The following is a 23,254-nucleotide window of genomic DNA, read 5'->3' on the forward strand; positions in this document are numbered from 1 at the left end:
AATATTTCCATACTAACTAAACACGGGGTGCCTGGTGCAGGAGCCTTATTTGGACAATTGTTCTGTTTGAGGGAGATGATGTTGCTCTGAATGAAACCCAGCATCACTGTTAGCTCCGAGTGATTCTTTTATTTTTATTTTTTTTACATTTCTTTCTTACAGAGCTTCAGTAACTCACCGAGCAAGGCACAGCTTTCCCCTGAATGGGCAGAGGCTGTTGCTTCATCTGTGACATGTTTTTTCTCTGCTTACAGTTCTGGGAATTGATGGGTGAAGTGTCTTATGCAACAACGGGCACTGGTTTGTATTGAAAGATGTCTACATTTGTAATAAGTTTTTAATGTTTTATAGATCTTGCGCCTTTTTCTCAAATGTTTGTGACATGAACAAGAATGACATATTTTTACACAATACTTTAGTATACAGGCAATCCTGTGTAATTGTGTGAGGCAAGATCATCTATAATGTCAGTAAGAGATCTAAAAAAGGAAAGCACTTGCTGAATTACTCTGTGCTTGGTGAGGCGGCTGCCTTCTTCTGAAAGAGAAGTGGTGGGATTGGGTTCAGCCAGGAGAAGGTGGTGACCTGATGTTGCCTCCCGCTCCTGCCCACAGCATTGCTTCTAGGACAAGGATCAGATTTAGAACGTGCTTTTGTGCAAGTTTGGTCTCATTCTTATGTAAAAATAAAAAATAATAAAAAAAAATGTTTTGTCACTGAAATGTCCTAATGTGACATTTGGGGCTGCACTACTCTACCCATAAAGTGCCTCTTCTAACTCGACTAGGAAAGTTTTATTACATTGTTATTGTTCTTAGGATTATAAATAGCAGCAAGTAGGGAAAGGTTGGTTTTGTCACTGTATTTGTAGATCAAGCACACCAGCTGTGCAAAACTGTTGGATGGTTTATTTTAATGGAAAAATATCTGCTGTAGGTTGGAAAGTGGCAGGCCTGCTATTCCCGCACTCTTCGTGTTACAAATTCAGGCACTGCAATGGGATTGAGCAGTGCTACTGGGCTCAGCTCAGTCACTGGAGGACAGGTTAGCATCCCCAAATGCTGGTGAAGGGTCACCAGGGCTTGTGAATAAAGCCTTCAGAAGCTCTCCGGAGCTGTGAAGGTTCAGGCTAACACTCGAGTAGCATGGAGAGAAGTTCATTCGATCCCCCAGGGCACTGCAGGAACTCTTGTATTGTTTCTGTCCCAGCCCTCAGCCTCCAGAATGCCATTTTCCCCACAAAAGAAAATAAAGCCCAGCAGCAGTCTGGGGCTAGCTCCAGAGCCGTGGTGGAGCAGGGAAGCCCTGGCCATGGGCTCTGCAGGCACAGGATGCTGACCTGCACGCCAGGCTGCTGAGGGGCTGTCCCGCTCCGAGGCAGGGCTCCCTGCATCTCACCTGAAACACCAGGCTTCCCTGTAGCATCTCTGCTTTTACCAACCCCTCTGTAACAAACCTCTGGTTGTCTTCTCTGCAGCTTGCCCAAGTTACGAGGTGGTGCTGCTGTCTCGGCTTTTGGCTGAATTTACTGGAATGATCTCAGCTGACCCAAAGCCTGGGTTCATGGGAGCCTGCTCTTTAGTTTCCTGTCTGCTCCTGTGTGGAACAGCCTGTGGGAAGCTTCCTCAGTGCTCACCTCCCTCCACCTCCACTTCCCCCTGGCCCGAATTTGCAGCTTTGAAGTTGCTGCGATGACGGGAAGAAAGGCCACACCATTTTTTTTCCCTTTGAAAATAATTTCCATTTCACCAGTACCTATTTATTTTTTCTCATTTATTATGATGTTTTAGGTGAAAGTAATTTTTGGTGCCTATTTATTTATTTATAAGATTGTCTTTTCTAGTGGTGTTTAGTTCGATGTACGGCTCACATGGCGGCGTGTGCTGCCGTTTGCCCCGGTGCTGTCGTGTCAGCAGCCCGTAAGGGAGGCAGCCCTCACCTCCTTCCCGTGCGGCTCCGGCCGGCTGCCAGGGAGCACGCGTTTCGCTCCCGCTGGGAGCTGCCGGGCTCTTCCCGGTGAGTTTCACCTCGCACAAAGCACCTCCAGCAGCCCAGCGCCTTCTTTTCCAAGAGGACCTCGGGCTGCCTGCGCACCACGGGGCATCCCTACGTCGGGGGGGCGATGCCGACGTCCTGACGACGGGACCCCCGGGTGGGTGGGCACCGGGGGGCGACCAGAGCGGCGGCAGCGGCCCCGGTGCGCGCACCCCCGACGGGGCCGGCCGGCCGGCGCGGTGCCGCCCGCAGCGGGGGCGGGGTGAGCGGGGCTCCCGGCCCCCCCGGGCCGCCCGGGCAGCGCACACGCCTCGCACACTCACACGCGTGGCGAGAGGATGCGGCGGCTGCGCCCCTGGGCGCTGGTGCCGGTGCTGGGCGCCCTGCTCGCCGCCGGGTCCCCGTCGCGGAGCTACCCGCACAGCGCGGTGCTCGACGGCGCGGCCGCCTACTGCTTGCGCTGGGGCCGCCGCGGCAGCGCCCTCGCCTTCCGCCTGGAGGTGCGCACCCGCGGCTACGTGGGCTTCGGGCTCTCGGCCAGCGGCGGCATGGCCTCGGCAGACATCGTGGTTGGGGGCGTGGAGGGGGGACAGCCCTACCTGCAGGTAAGGATCGGCTCCTTTCCCGAGACGGCACCCCCCGCTCCGCTCTCCTTCCCTGCCCCAAGCCCCCGTTCCCCGCCAGCCTCCTTTCCCCGACCCCCGGTTCTCCCGCAGCCCCCCGCTGCCGGCCTCCCCCTGCCTCCCGCACGGCTCCCCCGCTCCCCTCGCCCTGCTCGGCGCCGGCCGGGCTTGCTCCCTGCAGCCCCGCGGAGACGAGGACGGCTATAACGCCCCGGGCTGCCGATGGACGTGGCTCCGGGAACAGCCCCCGCTGGCCCCGGCCTTTGTCTTCCTCCTCTCCTCACCCGGAGATGCTCCGAGCTTGCCACCAAAAAGTACTGGCCGCTTGTCCCTCGCCTGGCAAAGTGACCCCCGAAGTGTCCGGCTGCCTTGGTGTAAATCCCTAGGTATTTTCCCCTAGCTGTCTAGGTGTTGCCGAGGCCGTGGCTGGGGACGTGGGCTCAGCCGGGGCTTGCAGCGAAGCTCCACTCCGAGAGGCACCGGGGGAAGGGACCCTCGCCGCTGGTCCCCCCCTGAGCCCCAGCCTGGGGGGGGGTTGCTGTGGGGCCAGGAAGCAGCACGTCCCGTGGGACAGAGAGGGGAGCCAGGCTCGGCATGGCGACCTATCACCCTCCTCACCTGGATGACAGCTTTTAGAGAGACAAACTAAGGGCAGAGTAATGCCCGGTACAGTAGAGGAGCTGTCTTCATATTGTTGGAGCTAGCTGATCTTTGAAGCTGCTGCTTAAAATTGGAGAGTTTTCTTTGTGCTAACTTTTCGCCATAAGAAAAGTAAACACTTATGAATCTCTCCCTGCTGTTTTTCAGGACTATAAAAGCAAACCTTTTCTAGAAAAAGAGTGCTTTTAGCATAAATGTATTTTTCCCCTATTAGTTTGCTATATCAAAATTAGGCAAATATTTATCTTATTTAATTTCAAACCAATGATTTCCAGAATATTTTTTTCTCATATTTCAAAGTGAAGATCGTTTTTTTCAGAAAACCTCAGTCTAAATACACCCCTGATAATAAGAAAACCCATTCTAGTCATCGAGCGGCGTAGCTCTTAGAGGCGCAGAACATGAGGCTTGCCGGAGCCCTACCGTTCAGAAGATACACCTAGTACACATTAAAAGAAACCAGACTTTCTGTCTGGCTAAAATTTGGCCATCCTCTTTTTGCAAAGCAAGTGTTTTGGAAAGGCATCCAAACCTGGCATAAAGGCGTCCGGTGATGGAGAATTCATCACTTCCCTTGGTAGTCTGTGGCAGTGACAAGCCTTTGCCCTTCCTCATTTCCAGTATTTGTCTGACCAAGTTCAGATTCCAGATAAGCATTTTCTCTACCAGATTTAAAAGTCTACTTCCTCCACCCAGACCCCATAAAATAATTTATATGCTGTAATCAAGTCACTCCTCAATTTTATTTTGCATGAAATAAATAGATCCAGCTCTGTAAGCAGGTCATTTTCCCCAGCACACAATGCACTTTTGTGGCTCTTTTCAGCATCCCTCACAGGTTTTTAGCATCCTTAAAAATGTCCTGTATACAGAATTCCATTCTTCTTCCAAAGGCATCACATGGCAAATGCAACATGGAGAGAAAGGGGAAAGACTGTAGCAAGTGCATCCTGTCAGGGAACAGCTGATACTTTTCCTGAAACATTAATTTAACACACAAACATCTGCTATGAAAAGTGCTATGAGTTATTGTGTTACGCTCTGGACTAGATAAGGCACAGAAGAAATAACTTCTATCTGTTAAGCTTGCTGGCATCTTGGTGTTTTCACTATCCCCATTTCTTCTTCAATTGAGCAGCAAAGCAAGGTTTATTTTTAAACTGGGAGGAGGTCTTTTAAAAAAGGTGGTCTGTTAAAAATATTTCTGTGTCTGCACTGAAAGAAGGAAAGGTGAGAAACAAAGAGGATGGGCTAAACACTTTGAAGAAACAAAATTTGACCAAAGGTTTATTATTATTATTATTATTATTATTATTACTGGACAGACAACACAGACTGATATAAAACCTTGTTCCAGAATCCTGTTCTAATAGTGTCTAAATCTTTACTTAGACAGACAGTTAATATTTTAAAAACACTTAATTTAATAATTGTAAATCATCATTAAATTATTTACTACTGAAAAAGATTTTTTCATAGATAGTGGCCTTGGAAGTATGTGGCTTTATGCCTAGCTGCACACTATAAGATTTGTACACCATATAATGAAAGCTCTTACTTTTCTTTTCGGTTTTATAAATATGTTTTTATTCCATGATCATCAGTTGGAAAATGTGCATCATGGTCTAAACTCTTAGAAGGGTCATTTTTTGGTTTCTTTGACAGTTTTGAGACGTTAGTTAGTGGCCTGATTTTTAGAAGCTGTTCTGAAACACCTTCACAGCCTTTCAAGTGGGCATTAAAATTGCTAGTCTCTTAGGAGAATTTAGCTTTTTCCCCACCTTAAATCCTCTCTCCTCCTCTAAAAATAGAAAGTGTTCTGGGAGGGAAGAGTTCTCTTCTGGGAGCAGACATGTAAATGCAGTTAGACTACCACCCTCTGTAAAGGAACTAACAGCAGATACTCCCTGGTTTGTGAGAGAGCAATGCGCCGAGGCGAAGGAAAAGTTCCAGTTCATTTTCAGAGAGGAGAGAGAACATTTCCTCTGGCATTTATTCTTCATCCTCTCATAGCAAGTGGATGTGATTCCCATCATCTGCAGGCAGTGCCTTTCCTGTAAAAAATCCGATGACTCAAAGTTCTGGATATCTGAAAATGGATTTTACTTTATTGGTTTTTAGATGTTTTGTGAACTCTGGTGTGGTGGGTTACATGTTCTGCTTTGCTTGTCCATGTCTGAACTGTATCTAAGGAAAAGGAGATCTGGCATAATGAATAAATGCTGGAAAGAGTCAAAAGACAGAATTTTAGTTTTCTCTAAGTATATTAAGGTAAAAAGTGCCATGTGAGAGAAGTACTGGAGTAGCTTTTAGAAGAGATTTTGAGTGATCCTCAAATTACACATTGATTATCGTAACATTTTGGAAATTCAGTTTATGGAACAGGAACCTAGATGTCTTTTGGGAGGGCGTAGAAGGCATAGCATGCATGCATGCGTGCATACGTGCACAGCAGTGTTGTATTTTGAGGGAGCCACCTCCACCAAAAAGAAGCAGATCAGTGAGCACATAATTCTAGCATGTCCCTGAGAGCCCTGTGGTGCACAGCTGCAGACTCTGCAGGGTCTGGGTGAGCATGTTTGAGAAAAAGTAGAAGATATCGATGGAATCTGGTGTTGGAGCGCTGAGACCTGCCTTTATCTCTGTAGGGAGGGGGTGGGCTTGGAAGAATAGCTCGTATTCAGCAAAACGTTCCCTGAAATGTTGCTGTGGTCACATGCAGCATGTGTTGCTCTTCATAAAAGTTTTTGGGACAGCTTCAGCTTTTGCATTTAGCGTTCCTTCCTTCCTTCTTCTTTGTGCATGCGTGTCTGTGTATATGCTTATGAATTGACACAGCATGCATTTTCATGCTAGACCCATGCCTTTTCCTTGGTCTCCACCCCTGTCTGGAATTGTGCATCCCCACCCACAGCACGTAGCTGCTGAGAGCCCCATTTTGGGGAGAGTAATCCTCCTTGATGAATGGCTATTTTGTGCAAGTTATACAAGAGAGTTGCATTGTTAGAGTCTTCTGTTGAACTTGCACAAAAATAGTCCCTACTCAGGGTGAATAGGGACTGTGTGTCACTAAAAAGTACTTTATTATTCATTACAGCCTTGCTTGTTAACTGTCACCCAAACTAAAGAATATCTGTTATCAAATGTATCCCATGGAGTTAGCTTAATTGCTCACAGGGAAGTACTTGGAAGAGTTTTTAAAGGACAGAAAACAGTGAGCATTCTCTGTACTTAACGATATGCTGCTTTTAAGTGCACTCATGCCAACAGCAACAAAAGAAGTGTTTAGAAAACAACTTGAAAGGCACCAAAAGGGAGATGCAAAGTGAGTGCCACACTGACATGTCTCAGTCGGTGCTTTGTTGGAGGTATTTCATGCCTTCGGGCATTGTGGCAAAATCTCCAGATGACTAATGAGCCCTCTTGGCTTCAATGTGGGGCATAAAGAGACGCTACAGCGTACATCTCCACCGGCTGGGTGCTTTGTATTTCCCTTTCAGAGGTACAATAGTTAGGACAAGGAAGCAACAATTGGTGAACAGAAGATGAGAATAATTCTGGAGCTCTTGTGTTTTGCAGGCCTCAGGGGTCTGGTTTGCAAGTTTGTTTTTTTTTTTTTTTTTTTTTTTTTTTTTTTTTTTTTTTTTTTTTTTTGTTTGTTTGTTTGTTTGTTTATTTGCTTGTTTCCAAAATACCTGGTTGCTTGTAGATTGGATTTTGGCAACACCAAGGAAATTAAATTTTCTTATAGCTCCACAAAAATAAGTACCTCTTACAGTCAGGGCTTCACACCTGGAACAATATGGAAACATAGCCACCATGAGTGATGCAAAGGCTTAGAATTATGGGGTAATGGTTTCATTCACCATGTAAGCAAGTAACTTAGAAATAAAAGAGTTACAAGGGGAGATTTTTGAAGGCACATATAGAAATGTTGGGAACAAGTCTCGTTAATATTTGTGCTTCAAAATCCCTGCAGTGTTTTGAAAACTTCCTCATAATTGAAGTAATTAAAGTTGTTAAAACAAGAAAACTTGTGCTGTTTAAATGGGCTCCTGTATAAGGAAACTTTCTTGTGATAAAGTACAGTTGTGAGTTTGGATCACACAGTATCTCCTAGTTACGGTTTTATTTCCCTTAAAACACATTGCAACATGTTTTGTCTAGTCTGTTTGTGTTAGGATAGCCTTTAATCTAGCTCTGTAGCTTCTGATATAACTGGAGTATAAATTTCAAAATCAACATTTATTCTTGATGCAGAGACTCTGGGACTCTGCTGCAGTCAAACTCTCCATGCTGATAAGTGATGCCATATTTCAACTTACAACTGCTGATGCTTCATACACCTGTGTGTGGCATCTAGAGAGCCCATCATTATTCAGTGCTTTTCATTTGTGTGTGTAGAAAGTGAAGTTTTTGTATTTTCTGTGAGTGCCACAGAAACCAAGGGGAGTCACTGCAGGTTGTTGGCTATTGGAAGGCAGCCCTGGGCAGCATCAATCGAGATATGAGAAATACACTGAAGTGTATTCAAATGACTTATGGCTTAAATGAGCGAAGACATGTCTCTCAGTAAATAATTGTTTTATGTGTAAAAAATACCTTTTTTTTTTTTTTTTTCAAAGACAATATCTGTACATGTACACACAAGTGCATGCATTAGCTGTGTACGTAAATGCACAAGTGGAAAATGTGTCTTTGTGCGTGCATTTAAAAAACAGACTCCCCGCCCCAACCCCCAATTACTATTTGTTACAGATACAAATGTTCTGTTCGTGTTACAGTTAGTAGTATACCTGAAGTAAACAAGCCACATTGACTCCAGTGTATCTCAGGCAGTGTAACTGGAACTGTACCAGGAGGAGATGCAGCTTGTCAGAGCTGTCCGTGTGACTAAGAGCTGGGCTTCTCAGGAAGGAATGAATCATCTCATGCTAATCTGGTGTGTAGGTTAAAAAAAAAAAAAAAAAACAAATCAGCCCATTAGCTCTGAGCAGTCTGCTTACAGGGCAGCAGCTGAACTTACTGATCCCACTGACTTCAGGAACTTCTTGCAGCTCTTTGATTGCTGCCGCTGTACCTTTTTCTGTGGATATTTTTCCATTTGCAGGCCAATCCCAAGATTGGATCAGTCAACTGGAATGCTCTCAAGGTGTTCCTACATGAAGCAGCGATGCTTTCAGACTCCTACAACTTTGTGTTAGTTTTCTGTGGGTGGACTTTGCTTTTCACTGACATAGGAATATAGTAAGATCTTTGCCTTAAACTTAAGCTGAAATTATTTGGGGTTGAAAAAAGTTGGTCTGCTTATTTGTAAACTCATGCTCTGTTTACTTCTTGCCAAATACAATGTACAAACAATGTTTTATAGTTTTTTTTTTTGTTTTTTTTTTTTTTTTTTTGTGGTAATATCCAGTGTGTTCTGGAACCATGAGCAGCAGGATTCCATCTGAATTAAATGCAACAATAAAAAAGAGAAATGTTAACCACAGTTATTTTTTTGGAAACCCAGAAAGACATAGCTTGGTGCTGATTTCAGACAGAAGTTTTGGTCGCTTCTTTTGCATACCATGGCAATTTATCCATCCTATTTATACTAGGATAGATCTTCTCTTGTGCCAACTTTCATGTTGGTTGCAGCTTCCCAACTGCTTTGCTAGACTTGTCTTCAGCCCAGGTGTTTGATATCAGATGGGTAGTCTGGGGATATTCAAAACAGCACGAGCTGGCTGCAGACCACAGGTGAGGACTAGTTGTGACAAAGCTTGATTTTTCCTTCATTTCCCATTCCTACCTTGTCCCTTGACTTGATTGCAAGTCTTCCACTGCTGCTGGAATAGCAGGGAGCTCCTGGCTGGAGGGGGGCAATGCACATGAATCAGCTGCTCCTGAGCCAAGCCTGCAAGGCGACTGCGGGATGGGGCCACAGTTTGGGAACTGTGTGCTGCTCCTTTAGGTTGATAGGTGCTGTATATAATTTAGCATGGGAAATGGATACCATAAACAAAATGAGCTTGTACATCATAAAGATCTGGGGAGGGAGTCCTATAAACACCTGTTCAAGTATGCGATGACAGCTGGTAGTGCTTTTCGGGTCAGGCTTCTTGGTGCAGCTGTGCTTACATTCTCTGAGGATAAAATAGCCCATTTGCATCTTTTTATTCTTCTTTTTTTTTTTTTTTTTTTTTTAACAATCTTAAGAAATTATTCTCCCTGTCTTTGTAGCACAGCAATCAGAAATTGTTTATGCTACACAACATTTTTTTTTTTTTTCTTTAGAAAGAGGGAGGTTAATAGGATCTGAAAAACTGTGCAACATGATGGGCCTCACTTCTGGAAAAGAACATACAAGAACTTGTACAATCGAGAAGATTTTTCATTTTCTGTATGTTGTTTCAGCTTCTAGGCGGCATAAGGAATGAGATACCTAACTATTTGATCTCACAGCATAGCCCCCAGTTTAAAATGCCAGCTTGTGCAATATAATCAATGGGAGTGCAGAAACTTTCAATGTTTCAAAAGTAAATAGTTTGTCTAAGTAAATTTTAAAATAAGAGCAACATCTTTGTTATTACATGGCATGACAAATAATGCTTCCAAATCTTCGTTTAAAACACTTACTGTTTAAATAATCAAAATAAGATGTTTATAGCAGAAAAATAGTCATTACAGCTCTATCTTCTTTCTATAACTTCTATGCTTCCGTAAAATTGATATAGAACTTAGAAGCTTTATCTTTATTTAACATATATATTCTGTGTGTGCATAAGAAACCAAAGAATCTGGATTCAAGGGCTGAATCAGTAAATAAAACCATATTTACAGTTTTTTTGCTGTGTGTTTCAGAAATTCAGTATTAGGGACCTGATAATTATTACTGATCTGTGCTGGAACTCCATTAAATTCAGAATTATTCGTATCAGTACAGTCTTGCCCACAAAACACACAGGTTTTCTGACAGTATGGCATGTCAAAACCAAATCTTTGTAAAAGATGTAGCCATATTGGAGTCTTTTCCTATTTGGTAGGAAGAATAAGCTGTTCTGAAAGTAGACAGGTTTCAGACCATCTGTGATGGATATTGAAGCACTGTGATTCTGTTGATAAAAATGTCCCACTCCTTTTTCAACAGAATTAAATGTGTGAAACTTGCAAATTTAGGTGAGTTCTGTGTTATGGCAGGCTACCTCTGAAAACATTTGGGACCATATTTAGATACCTTCTGTTCAGCTGAAGCCCAGATGCCTGATGCCTGGCTTCTGGTGCGTTCATCCTCTGTGCAGTCCTTTGGCTTTGTAAGTCACATTTGCAGGCCTTCAGAGGAACCAAGCTTTCTCCCCTGAGCAGACACAAGGATTTAAGTGGAGTATAGGCTGTCCAAACGAGGTAACATGGAGTTACACCATATTCCACAGAACTTTTATTTGTTATCATTTTTCCTTTCTGAAAGGAAACATCTCCAGATACACATCTTTATGCCTGTAATGTTTGTGATGCCACCTACCCAAATTGCAAGGGGCTTACCTGTGTTGCAAGAAAGTTACATACATTATGTGTGTTCTGTGCTAATGCATGAGTATATTTGTTTATAAAATAATAGGCTTTACACAGGCTTTGCTTAGCAAGTATGAGGATAGGTGACTAAAACTTCCAGACACTTTTTCTTACTTTTCGAACATATTGTTGGAAAGGATGTGGCATTGCAACTTGTCAGTGTGTCTTCTTTTTTGATAACCCCCTTTTGTTCATTAAGATTGGTACACAAACATGCGTGTATGTGTGTCTTAAAGTTTTATAAGCTCTGATGAATAAATTGAGCAAAGCATGCACAGTTTGACATAATCTGTTCTGTGAACAGAAAGAGATCAGAATGTTTTGGCAAAGTGGCCTTATTTTGTTTTCAAAGTGGCAAATAAACTGTTTTCATGTCAGGGATTGAGTAATCATATTCTGAGCTTTTCTGAAATTTTCTTGTTACATTATTTGATTTTAGTTTTGTGATGAACGTCTGGATATTTTTTAACAAAAGAAATAAAAATACTAATAGAGGCAGTTCGTAACTCATAAATAGCTCCTGGCAAATGTATTCACACTTTATTCCCCTAGTGCTGCCCAATTGCATTCGGTGGAGTTATAGGACTTGGGCGATACAGGAACATCCCCGTCTTCCTGTGTTTTATATGAATTTGCTCCCTGGGAATTTTTTGGGACCCTGGTGTTCAAGGGATGTTTCAGCGTGGTATGTATCAGGCAGAAGAAGTAAGCAGAGCCAGTGAATTCATTAATTCACAGAAATTTTCACGTGGGAAAGATTAATGTTAATTGGTCAGATTAAAATCTACCCGCAGAGTACTTTCTGGGGAGCGACGGAGCAAGGTGCCACACAGAGGCGATGCGGGGTCGGCAGCCAGCACCCGCGTGGGCAGTGGGATCACCTTCCCCAGAGCTCTCAGGGAGCCCCTTGCAGCGAGCCGGAGCTGGGACCCGTCTTTGACTGTCATCCAGGAGAATGAAATCATTCCACTGACAATCATGTTATCAAGGCACATCTGAGTTAATATCTTAATTACACAGCTTCTTCCCTTCTTCCAGTTATTCTTGCACTCTCCCTGCAGGCTTATAGAAGTCAGGGCTATGTCAGGGCTATATAACATGTTTTTTGGTTACAGAGACGTCCTTTAGAGTTTTTAAGAAATGGTGAAGAAAAATATTTGAGTGTACACACCTAACTTGGCTTTATATTTCTGAACTTTCCTTCCCAGATGTTTCAGGCAAAAATTTTCAAGCTACTTCCATGTGGAAAAGCTATTCTTGAATTACAATTCCTCAGTAATTTGATCTCTGGGTGCTTATTCTAACACAAGGATGCCTTCCTCCAATTTAATCTAACACTTCAGAAAAGATATCACACTTTGGTAAAAGCCAGTGTTCACAAGGACATACTTCTAGTCCAGATAAGGCCTTACTATTTCTAGGATGCAAGCAGAGGTTCTAGAGAAATGTGTTTTCAGAACAGGGATGGTGTTCCGTGAAACACTGTTTCTGTCCAAGCTCTCATGTAGGGGTGAAATGGAGCATTTTGTTCCCATAAAATACCCACCTTCAAGTACCATTCCAGAACAGGCCCATTATTTCCAACTGGAAAAGCAAATTGGTCATTCATTCTCTAAACAAACATAACTCATCACTTCCCTTTCTTTCAGCATAGAACTTCAGCTCCCACACCTCTCTTTTGCTCTTTCTGATGAGAGTTTTTCTAAGTGTGTATTCTTTCATATAAGTATTCATTCACTTCTAGTCACAAAAAAGTGCTGATGGGAAAAGGACTCTTTTCAGTACCTTTCAATTTTTATTTTTTATTTTTAATTTTTTTTATTTTTTTTTAATTTAGATTTGTTTTGGAGGTGAAAAAAAATCCAAAATGTTTCAATAGTTACAGGAAGACAGAACTAAATCTGTTTTCATACTGATAAAAGTGCTCTGCTTTTTCTTTCTTGAACCTGTATGAGATAACTTTATTAATTTTTTTTTCATCTAAATTAAAATATCTTAATGAAATGTTTGGGCACGCAGCTAGACAGACCGGCTTGTGAGCTGTGGCAGACAGGCAGACAGGCAGACCGGCTTGTGAGCTGTGACTGGTGTGCACGTGGCCTCTTGTACACACAAAGATTTCTTGGGTGCGGTTAAATTGAAGATTGTGGCTCCCAACTGATCCTTTAGTGAATTAAAACCAGCCGCCACTTTTACCAGTATTAAGATACTTGAACTTAACATTTTACAATTTTTCAGCTTTGTTGCCTTCTATTTAGCAAAGGGATGTAAAGCTAGAAATCCCTCTAAAAGTGAATGGAGGTCGAAATAGCTTCAGAGTTAAATGCCTTCAAGAAGCAGCAGGTGTTGTGTTATTTTGCTAAGGACACAGCACGGTTAATGGCATCTGCCAGTAACATGTTAAAAAAATGACAAATCACCTGCCATCAGGGTGTAAGGTGGTGTATTATGGAGAAAAAAAAAAAAAAAAAAAGAGGTGTTTCGCTAACAAAGGCTCTCCTCTAGGACTGGGTGCTCAGAGCAGTTCCCACAAACCAACCACCCCTGCCCCAGCCTGAGCAGAAAGAGCCTACAACTCACAGGCGGGCAAGCAGAGGATGCACCTTGGAGGCAGTGGCAGGAGGAGGCTAGAGGAGAGAGAGGAGGAGGCCGGAGGGGCACTGCACAGCCGCTGCAGCTGCGCAGGGCAGCAGGAATTTGGGGTGAGAAGGTTAATGACCCAACATTGCTGCTCGGCTCCTCCATTGTACTGTGCTTCTGCTGAGCTGGGTTTCATCTTTCTTAACCTTTCCTCTAAGAAAAAACACCCAACCCCAAACCAACAAATAAACTCCAAAACCCTCCAGGCACCTTTTGTGTGCACTAAGCACTGTTCATCCTGGTTAAACTGCGGGATTCCTGGTTCCAATCGATTTCAATCTGAGAGGTTTGCTTTTTGTGGGGAAGGAAAAACAAAGTCGTGAAAGAGGGAACAGTGATTTTGTTGATTGGAGTATTATGTGAATTTGTTTCCCTCTGTAATTTCCCCAAAGTTCACAACACCCCAGTTATGATAATTTAGGCTTATTGGTTGAGTACAACCTTTATTTAGCCGTAGTCATGTACAGGCAGTGTATTGTTAAGGTTGTTCAAGACATTTTTTAAGCTGCTTGCCAAGGAGACTTGCTTTCTTGAAGATTTTTAATCCAAAAAAAAAAATGTTTAGTGTCACCCAAACTGTCATCCCTCAATATTTTACATAAAAAGAATGTTTAAGTGGATTCAGCATTCGACAAAAAAGTTATGCTTTTTTTACATAATATTACCTTTTAACAATGGTCCACCTTTTATTTTCAACAGGATTATTTTACAGATGAAAACAGAGTACTGAAAAAAGACCCACAACAGGATTACCATCTGGAATATGCCATGGAAAACAGTACACACACAATATTGGCTTTTAGCAGAGAACTGCACACTTGTGATACAAATGATAAGAGCATAACGGTAAGATGCTCTGCCTATGCATATAGAGATGAAATACATAACTCAGGCCAAAAGTATATGGGATTATGAAGCTGGTTATTAAAATCTCATTTTAGTAAAAGAAAAGAATTAGAGAAATTCACTTAACAAATGAATTCAGCTCCCCAAACACTTTCCAAAACATTTATTCAGTCAACTTAAATTAACCAGGTAAAATACTTGTGCTAGTTTTATTAAACTCTTATAGTTTAATTTCAGCTTTCTTTGTTCCTTTGTTTCAGTGCATAATATTCTCTACTTTGTAACACACCATGTGGACATAGGATTCAAGGAGGTGTCTCTGTGCCTTCAGCTCCTGTATCCCACACTTGCAATCGTTCAAGAAACGTCAATTTAAGAAACACTTTTAGATCTTACACTAGCTTGTAATTCATCTTAAATCCAGACTTTTGAGCATATAGAGCTAAATTTTTTATTATTATTATTTTTTTATTTTTTTTGGTTTAATTCTATATTAAAAGTAAAGAAATTGAATAATTTTATGATGCACCTTTTTTCCATGGTAAATACTTCTCATGGGAAATTATTCTATTGCCCTAATGACTACTGTGCTTCCTAAGCATTTTAAATTACATAAAGGTGATGATTTTCATATTGGAAATGACGGATAGGTTAGAGAGATTTACAAGACTTTCTATGCTTTGGCTTGTTTACTACTTCTCATTTTGGAATCATCACTGTAGCAGTTTAACACTATTGTCATTATCTATGTTTTCGCAATATATACAATAATAACATCATGAGGAGCTGAAAGATACACGAAGGAAACCCACAGCTGCATAAACTGCCAGATTTCCAGGCAGTCGATGGATCTGTGGTTTTTGCACCTGCTCCAAATTGTTTCAGTATAATTTAACATTCTGGGACACTTCAGCATTTATTAGAGTATTTTGTCTCAGGGGTGATTATTGCAATCTGAGGATGGTTTAGAGAGAATTGGTGTGCACTGTAGCAGTAACCTGATTTTTAAGATATAAACCTGTTCTGTAATTGAATGTCTATCTTCCCTAACATATAGGGACAGCAGCTCACAAAAGGTGTTCAGATCTTTGCATAGTTGCACCTGGAAGCTGTTTTGGGAGGGTACCTTCTGAGTGCTGGTCAAATGAGCACCACCTCTAGGGAAAAAAAAAAAGAAAGTTCAACTTACTTAGGTGGTTATGTCTTTATGAGTCTGTTCTGCTATTTGCAGTTATGACTTAAATTTGCTGCATTAATGAAGGAAGATATCACAGAAAGATACAACTTCTGTAGATCTCTCATGTAGATCCCTGGAAATATAAAACATGATTAATTTTAAAGAAAACGCTGTATTACTAGATGATTTCACCTCTGGTATGCATTATCATTGTTCAAGTACAGTGACACCTACATCACACCTATATTAGGAATTAAATGAACTATGTGAAGAAGATATTGTTCCTATTCCTTATGGGTTTTGTTTGTTTGATTTGTTTTATTTTGTTTTGTTTTTCCAGGAGAGCACAGTGCGGGTAATATGGGCCTACCACCACAAAGACATGGGAGAAGCAGGTCAAAATTACCACGGGTCTAATCGTGGTACAAAGAGTCTACGTTTACTGAACCCTGAGAAAGCAGAAGTCTCATCTGCCTCTTTGCCATACTTTGACTTGACAAACAAAGACGTAAGTTACTCTGGGTTTTGGATTTATGTGCAGTTAGGGTTAAGTTTAAGCCCAGTATTTAGGCTTACACAACAGGGTAGTATGACTTTTATAATATTGTTGCCCTTTTCATTAAGACAGGTGCCTATACCAGACAAGGATACAACATACTGGTGCCAAATGTTTAAGATTCCTGTACAACATGAAAAGCACCATGTGACAAAGGTGAGTGATTCAGACTGTGTGAAGTCCGGGTTGTGTTTTCTGTTTTTGTGTTAAGAGTTCAGGTGAGGATGATGACTCTTCAAATCAATTACTACACTTTCAAAATTTGTTTAGCTCCATGGTGGAGTAAAACCAAGACCTCTTGTACGTCTTCACAAGCATGGGTAAAAAGTATGTATTTGTGGGCTCAGCACCTGGCCCTGGTACTCCCTAACAACCAGCATGCAGAGTGATAGAGATCCTTTCTTTCTCTTCTCCCGTGTCCTCTCTCCCTGAAGAAAATAAGGTTGAAAGTTACTGCTGTTCACAAACATTTTTGGCAAAGATTAAGTAAAATTGTCTAAAAGCATGTTCTGTCAAGCTTCAACTTTTATATAAGAATGTCAGGGATTTCTTTTAAAGGAGAGTAATTTTAGATTAAAAATAATTAATTGGAGAATTTTGTTAAAATGATGGGCATCATGTGAGCACAGAATTCGTTACCTTTGGCTGTGTAAAAGCCAAATATTACAAAAAAAATAGATGGACGTTGTAGTTTATTCAAAAGTTAATGAAAATGTGTAAACACCTACAAGAAGTTTAGTGTGATCCAAGGTGATTTCAAAACCTACATGCATAAACATGATTTTGTGTCATACATTTTCTAGCTTTTCTTTCAGTTTGGAACTGAAAGCTTCAGAGTACTGAGAGAAAGCTGGTTCTCACATTCCTCCCCAGGAGCAATATACTGAAGACCTCATAAAGGAACAACTTCTTATTATTGTTCAAGACTACTTAAGATAGCAGTGATATAGCTAATTAAAATAAATATACAAGCCTTAAGGTGCTTTTTCTATTCATTCATCATTAACTGAATGCTGTACAGACAGTAACCTTAAGGTTGTTTCATATAAATCAATGAACATCAAAAGAACAGAGCAAAGGGTTATTTTAGACTTGCATGGGAAAAATGAAGAAGATAAGATAAAGCCATCTCAGAGGTGGATAATACAACTAGCACTTCCTGACCTGAGTGGAACTAATTGTATGAATGTGGCTGCTGAATCATGGCCTTCATTTTTATGTTTCTTTGAACCCGTTACTGCATGTAAGTGTTTAATTTTATTTTTTTGTTGTTGTTTGGTTGTTTTTTGGTTATTGTCAGTCATGCTACTGTAATGAATTCAGTAAGACTGAAATTCTAACTTAACTCAGAGAACCTGACGTGATCTCTAATGTATGTCTGCGAAGTACGTATATCCTGAAATATCGTGGGTTTCTTCATTTTATAAAAATGAAGAATTGGAAGGTCAAAATTTGTGCCTTTGGGTACTTGATCTTTAAACACATTTGAAATCTGTGACAGGTGGTTTCAGAGGTCTATATGCAAAACAGAATTTGCTTGTAATATAGTATATACATCAGAAGTGCTAGTTTTCTGCTTTCAAGTGAGAGACTTTTGAAACGGCAATATCAGGGTCATGCTTTTCATATGTAATTTGGAGGAAATTGTATATATATGCTGTTCTGCTAAAAACTGAAGAGTTATCTCTGGAATTATTTATTATTTATATTTATTGAATTTATTTTTTAAATGTTTTGCCTGACCACACATACAGGTATACTTTTATAAAAAGCTGCATTTGGTTGAAGCTAAAACATTGTTTTAGTTCAGACATACATTGATTATTTTTTTAGAAGAGTTTTATTTGCTTTATTTTTACTACGATGTGTAATGCATATTATAATTTTAGGAAATACATGTTCAAATCAGCAATTTATTTGCCTGTTATAAAGTTTAAAAAAATAGATAAGAATCAATCCCCAGGGATTTTCTAGCTTCAGAAAAGCAAACAGATTTCATATTGCTGCTTAAAAACGGTTAGAGAGAGAAAAATGATGACAGAAAAGAGAAGAATGAATGTAGAAAGGCTTCCTTAGCATATCTTTACATGGGCATAACTTATATTTTCATATGTGTGACTTTTGTAGATGACACATAGAGGATTGTTATGGAATTGTGTCTATGTATTCTTACAAACTGTTTAAACATTTCCTAAAGCCTTCTGACACACAAAAGATTGGGCTTATGGGTACTCATAAGGATATTAACTATGCAAACAAAGGTTGAATTTCACAAAGGGAAGGACAAATTAATTATCTGACCTGATCAAAGTGTTAGTTAAATACCTATATAGATGTGGATTCTTTATTCCCTCTGTAGCATCGCTTTCACACAAATCTACACATCTTATTTTTATAGACAGGAAAAAAAAAAAGTTTAAATAGTGAAAATTAATCTCTGGTATAATTCAGTCTACATAAATTGTGTACAAGTGAGCCAACTTTATCCATTTCTGTGCTACTTTGTGATTTTGTGGAACATTTCAGTGCAGTTGAACAGTGTGTGCCAGCAGCAACATTGAACTGTGCTCTCAGCTGCTGTTCTAGAGCGTTGAATAGGTGCAAAAACCACAAAAGGATTTTTTTTTCATATTGTTTAGTTGTTCTCCATCATTCCTTTTGTCTTGCAAATTGTTCTGTTCATTTCATAATAATGTGTTTTTTTAAAAGTCACTTTCCTTGGGAAAGCACACTATTTAAATGAAAGAAAATGTCTGAGAAAAATTTGGACCTAGTAGTAAGGATAAAGGCTACAACTTCCAGCTAAGAAGGCAATTTTTTTTTTTAACTTCCACTGATCACACGTTATTTTTAAAAAGAGTAGCTATATGCTACAGAATGTCTTCAAAGCATTTACAATTATATTCTGTAACTACACATTAGTGGTACAACAGCTGGGTGAAGTGATGACGCTTGGTCTTAGGGCATATCCAAATTAAAACACTACTCTAACAGTGTTAGTAGTGTTTAGATGAAGAGCATGCATTTGAAGTGAATCTTCAAGTTATTCTTCCTCACTTTGGCAGTGATACCTTCATGATGCAGTTGCAGAGCTCATGAACTGAATCCCTTTGGGTGAAACTTGACAGGAAGACGTGCATCAGAAGCACAACAAAAGTACCCCAGGCAAAACCAGATGGGTACCTGTATAAAAAAGCTGGATAGTATGGGTGTCAGGATCATGCCATTTTCCTCTTCTGTCCTTTTCTTCTTTTGTGTTTTTGGAGTAGATGTTCTTTTGGAAATAAAATTAAAAAAAGAAAAAGAGAAAAAGAAAGAGAAAGAGAGAAAAAGAAAAGAAAAAGAGAAGAGAAGAAAAAAGAAAAGAAAAAAAGAAAAGAGAGAAAAGAAGACTCAACTGAATGATTCTCTGGGCAATGACAAGCTATTTTGGACATGTGCCAATATACAGCCTTTGCCCTCTGGGGAGCTAAGGCAAAGTCCTCCACCTGGAGGAGCAAGCTGCTGATTTCAAGTGAATCAAAGGGCTTGTTTGGGTAATGACTGGAAGCACTGTGTTTTTCTGTTAGCACAAGATAAAGAAATAACTAGCATAAGATTTCAAAATCAGTGGAAGGTAAATTATGTAAGATCTTATGTTTTTTTTCTCTTTACATAATCTTCATGAGACTTTCCAGGAACCTCAGGTAATGAGAAGCAGTATACTTTCATTGACTGTTCTTGATCAAGTTGCACTACATGACATGTAAATTGTGCAAGAGATAAGACTGTAATCTTAGTTCATCTCATAGGTAGAATGAGGACATGGATAAGTAACTTCTCCTTGTGCTACATGGAGAACAATGTGCTGCAATGGAGAACAGAGCTTCAGTGCGATAACAGGGCACCCAGCCAGGGTTAGGACTTCTCTTTCTAATCTTCCTTCATTTCATATCTCTGCAACGTCTTCCCTAGGGAAAAGAGTGTGTCTTCCTACATGTCTCTACAATACCTTCTGTTACGAGATCTTCTCCGATGCCTCCAGGAACTCCTGGAGAAATAACTCACAAAGCTAGTTTTAATAACTTTATGCCTGCTAAGAAATAAAGCCAAATAAGATGAATTCTCAATAGCTGGACGTAATAGTGATAAGGGTTATTCAGACTGCAAACAATGCCAGGCACCAGGTTGTTTTTGTGGCTCTGGTGGAGTCATTACTCCTTAACTTCAAGCAGCCTAGCTGGACGAGGGGTGGCTACTTGAAAAATTCTTAAACTTCCAATGGTTTTCCCTCTCCTGTGTTTTTGCTTCCTTGCTTACTTATGTTTGTTAGCAGAACAAGTTATCAGGGTAATAGATCAATTTTGAAAATAACATTGCACAGAAGAGGTGAAAGGGATTGCTTGGAGGTAGTGGCCAGCAACCGTCTTCCTTCGCAGCAGCTGCTTGCAGGATGGCTCCAAAGTGGTCCTGGAGCACAGACCCTGGCAGCTCTTCACATGGCAGAGCGCACATCACTGCCTGTTTGCAATATCCCCCTGCAGCTACATGTGCACTGGCCTGTTTTGCTGCTTTGAGCTCCAGGCTGTGGTATGCGCTTCAGGCTTACTGCCCTACCGGGATTTTGTTTTTCTCACAGATGGAAGTGAGCTCTAAGCTTTCTCAGAAGTAGCTTTCTTAGAAAAAAAAAAGCATTCTGTTTATTAGCCCAGACTTTTTGGAGATGGGCTTAAGGTTAGTTCTTGCTAGGATTTCTGCCATGCTCTGTAAACAACATTATTTTGCCTGGTCCTGAATATGTCTCTTAATCTCATCGCAAAAGCCAGTTTTTTGGTGTCAATGACTGCACGTGGAGAAGGACTTCTGCTCCAGAAGGACTCCTCCAAGGGAGGAAGGGAGGGATCCGTGGGTGAAACAGACAGACAGACAGGCATGCCCATGCACCAGCCTCTCCATGAAAAGGTTTCTGTCTCCGTGTTCAAGCCGCACAGAGGGCAGCTCCTGTGGGTGCGGATAGCCCTTACAGACATGCAGTCACTGCCATGCCAGGGCTGGGGAGGGAGAGGCACTTACTGGGACGAGCACACTGTGAAAAGGGCACTCTGTGCAGCACCCTCCGTCCTGTAAGCTGCCCATTTTAAAAGTCCCTTTATTATTTCCCTTCTAGTTAAAAAAAAAAAAAAAAAAAAAAAAAAAAGTTATTTAGTGGCAGCATACTTGGGCTTCTGAAATCCTTTAATTTTTGTATGGTCGAGATGTATGATTTTCAGTGTACATGCATATGTATGCATTGACACGTTTATGATTGTTATTTTTTCCTGCCAAATTGAATTATTTTTTGCTTACCGTGAGCTGGCATCATGTAGATGTTTACCACCATCATGAAAGTGAAAATTTGTTTCACATTCATGAGAAATATTTCTCAGTATTAAAGTAAATACAGCTCTTTCTGTATTTTCAAAGCTTGTTTTTACTGCTCTTTCTACTTGCGGTTCCAAAGAGACATCTTTGTTGTTACTGTCTTTAGCTTAGGTTTCAATATTCTGTGTCTTCCATTTGTTTAATTTAATCTAAATGCTTAGTAATAAAACTGCATCTGCTAAAGATTCATTACTTTTCATATTTAGTAATATTCATTACTAACCTCATGTCTCCCGTGAGCACTGCTTTTTTTTTTTTTTTTTTTTTTTCCCAGTGCAACTGAAACAAGCTTAAAACACAGTAATTCCTCTACTGTGCCTAGATTTTCTACAAATCCTCTATATCCATGGTTTCCCACTACACCTGACATATTGTTTAATATGTTGTGTTAACATCTGAAAACGTACAGTACCTACTGGTGAAGGAATGGTGTGTATATGCTACGTGCCAGATGCGCCATCATTGATTTGTTCAGCTTCAGTGTGTAGCATGCCCATGCTAGTTTCAGCACTGTCCATTTTCCCACTTTATTTCCTTAACTTCTTTGAAATATACTGCATTTTCCTCTGGGAAAGTAGTTTCCCAAGATTAAGTAGTCATAATCACATAGACAAAAATATGTCTGACATTTAATTTCAGTTTATGTAAAATAACAAATACAATAGAGCAGTTGGGCCATTTAGCTGTATGTACATGCCTTTTCTCTAAGAATTGCTCATTTTCATAGGATTTTTAACTTTACAAATTTTTGAAACTGGCAGTATAGCTGGAAGAATACCAGCAGAAGGCTGCAATGCAGCTGTGCTCAGGAGTGCAAAATACTTCAGATTCTGAAGAACTTTTTAAATGGGAATCCTAGTGTTAGAGGGTATTCAGAGCTGGAAAGGAGGAGAGTAGGTTCAATTTTGCAAGGCTTTAAACTTTTGGATGCCTGTGTAAAGCACCCCTTTCATGTGTGTTATTTGAACCTGCTTACAAGAATGGAATGAAGAGGTTAAGTATTGCTGAAATGGGGAACAAGCCCCATGTTGGGGATTAGGTGCTGTGGTCAAAATTAAGTACACCTCATGCATACTGAATTAAATTCAGGCAACACGTTAAAGACAGGAGATTTCAAAAAATGAAGGCAGGCTTTCTGTCATCTAACTTGACCAGTCTATAGATATGAGCTAGCTGCTTGAATGACAGTAGTCAGTGGCAAAAATAGCCAGTTATGTCATCCCAGAGTAAGTGTCTGAAATAGATGAGCTCAAACACCCCCTGTATGGATCAGTCTCTCTCCTTTGACTGGAGAGAGAGATCCAGCCTGATAACCACCCTGTATTAGACATGTAGCTCTCTGATGGCTGAACCAGGGAAGGAAGGTGTGTCCCACCAAAATGGTCAGGCAATGGAAGAGGCTGTAATAAGAGCAGAAGTTTCAAAATAAAAAAAAAACTTTATTTTATTTTTATTATTATTATTTTTAATTTTTCCTGTAGGAAAAGCAATGATTTTTCTCAACCACATTTACTTATGTTTAATTTTTTAGCACTGAATTGAGGATGTGAATAGTGAAAACAGGCCAAGCATATCTCCAGAAAAAAAAAATAATTATTTAGCATTAGCTGAGAATTGTTACATTAGGCATATTTTTATATAAGCATCAAACTTTGCCATGCTTATCTCCTTAGAAAAGAGAGCTTCTTTCAGTTAAATAAAGGTCTGTATTAGAGCACACCAGCAGCTGCTATTTAATCTTCATGTTCGGTTTCAGAGCAATCTCTGATAAGGAAGTAGAAGCTCCAAAAAAACTTGTTGCCA

The 23,254-nt window shown here is 40.6% G+C and overlaps 1 protein-coding gene across 1 annotated transcript in view; it reads left to right on the plus strand.

The window, feature by feature from the left end:
* The first annotated feature begins 2,249 nt into the window (after window positions 1-2,249).
* MOXD1 (monooxygenase DBH like 1) overlaps window positions 2,250-23,254 on the plus strand; it is a 53,244-nt gene continuing 32,239 nt past the window's right edge. Inside the window, exons 1-4 of the mRNA XM_035322588.1 lie at window positions 2,250-2,600; window positions 14,172-14,318; window positions 15,836-16,003; window positions 16,124-16,207. Of these exons, the coding sequence (XP_035178479.1) occupies window positions 2,334-2,600; window positions 14,172-14,318; window positions 15,836-16,003; window positions 16,124-16,207 (666 nt within the window). The 5' untranslated portion in view covers window positions 2,250-2,333. The remainder of the gene's footprint in view (window positions 2,601-14,171; window positions 14,319-15,835; window positions 16,004-16,123; window positions 16,208-23,254) is intronic.

This window comes from Oxyura jamaicensis, chromosome 3 (genome assembly GCF_011077185.1).
Source record: "Oxyura jamaicensis isolate SHBP4307 breed ruddy duck chromosome 3, BPBGC_Ojam_1.0, whole genome shotgun sequence".
NCBI lineage: Eukaryota > Metazoa > Chordata > Aves > Anseriformes > Anatidae > Oxyura > Oxyura jamaicensis.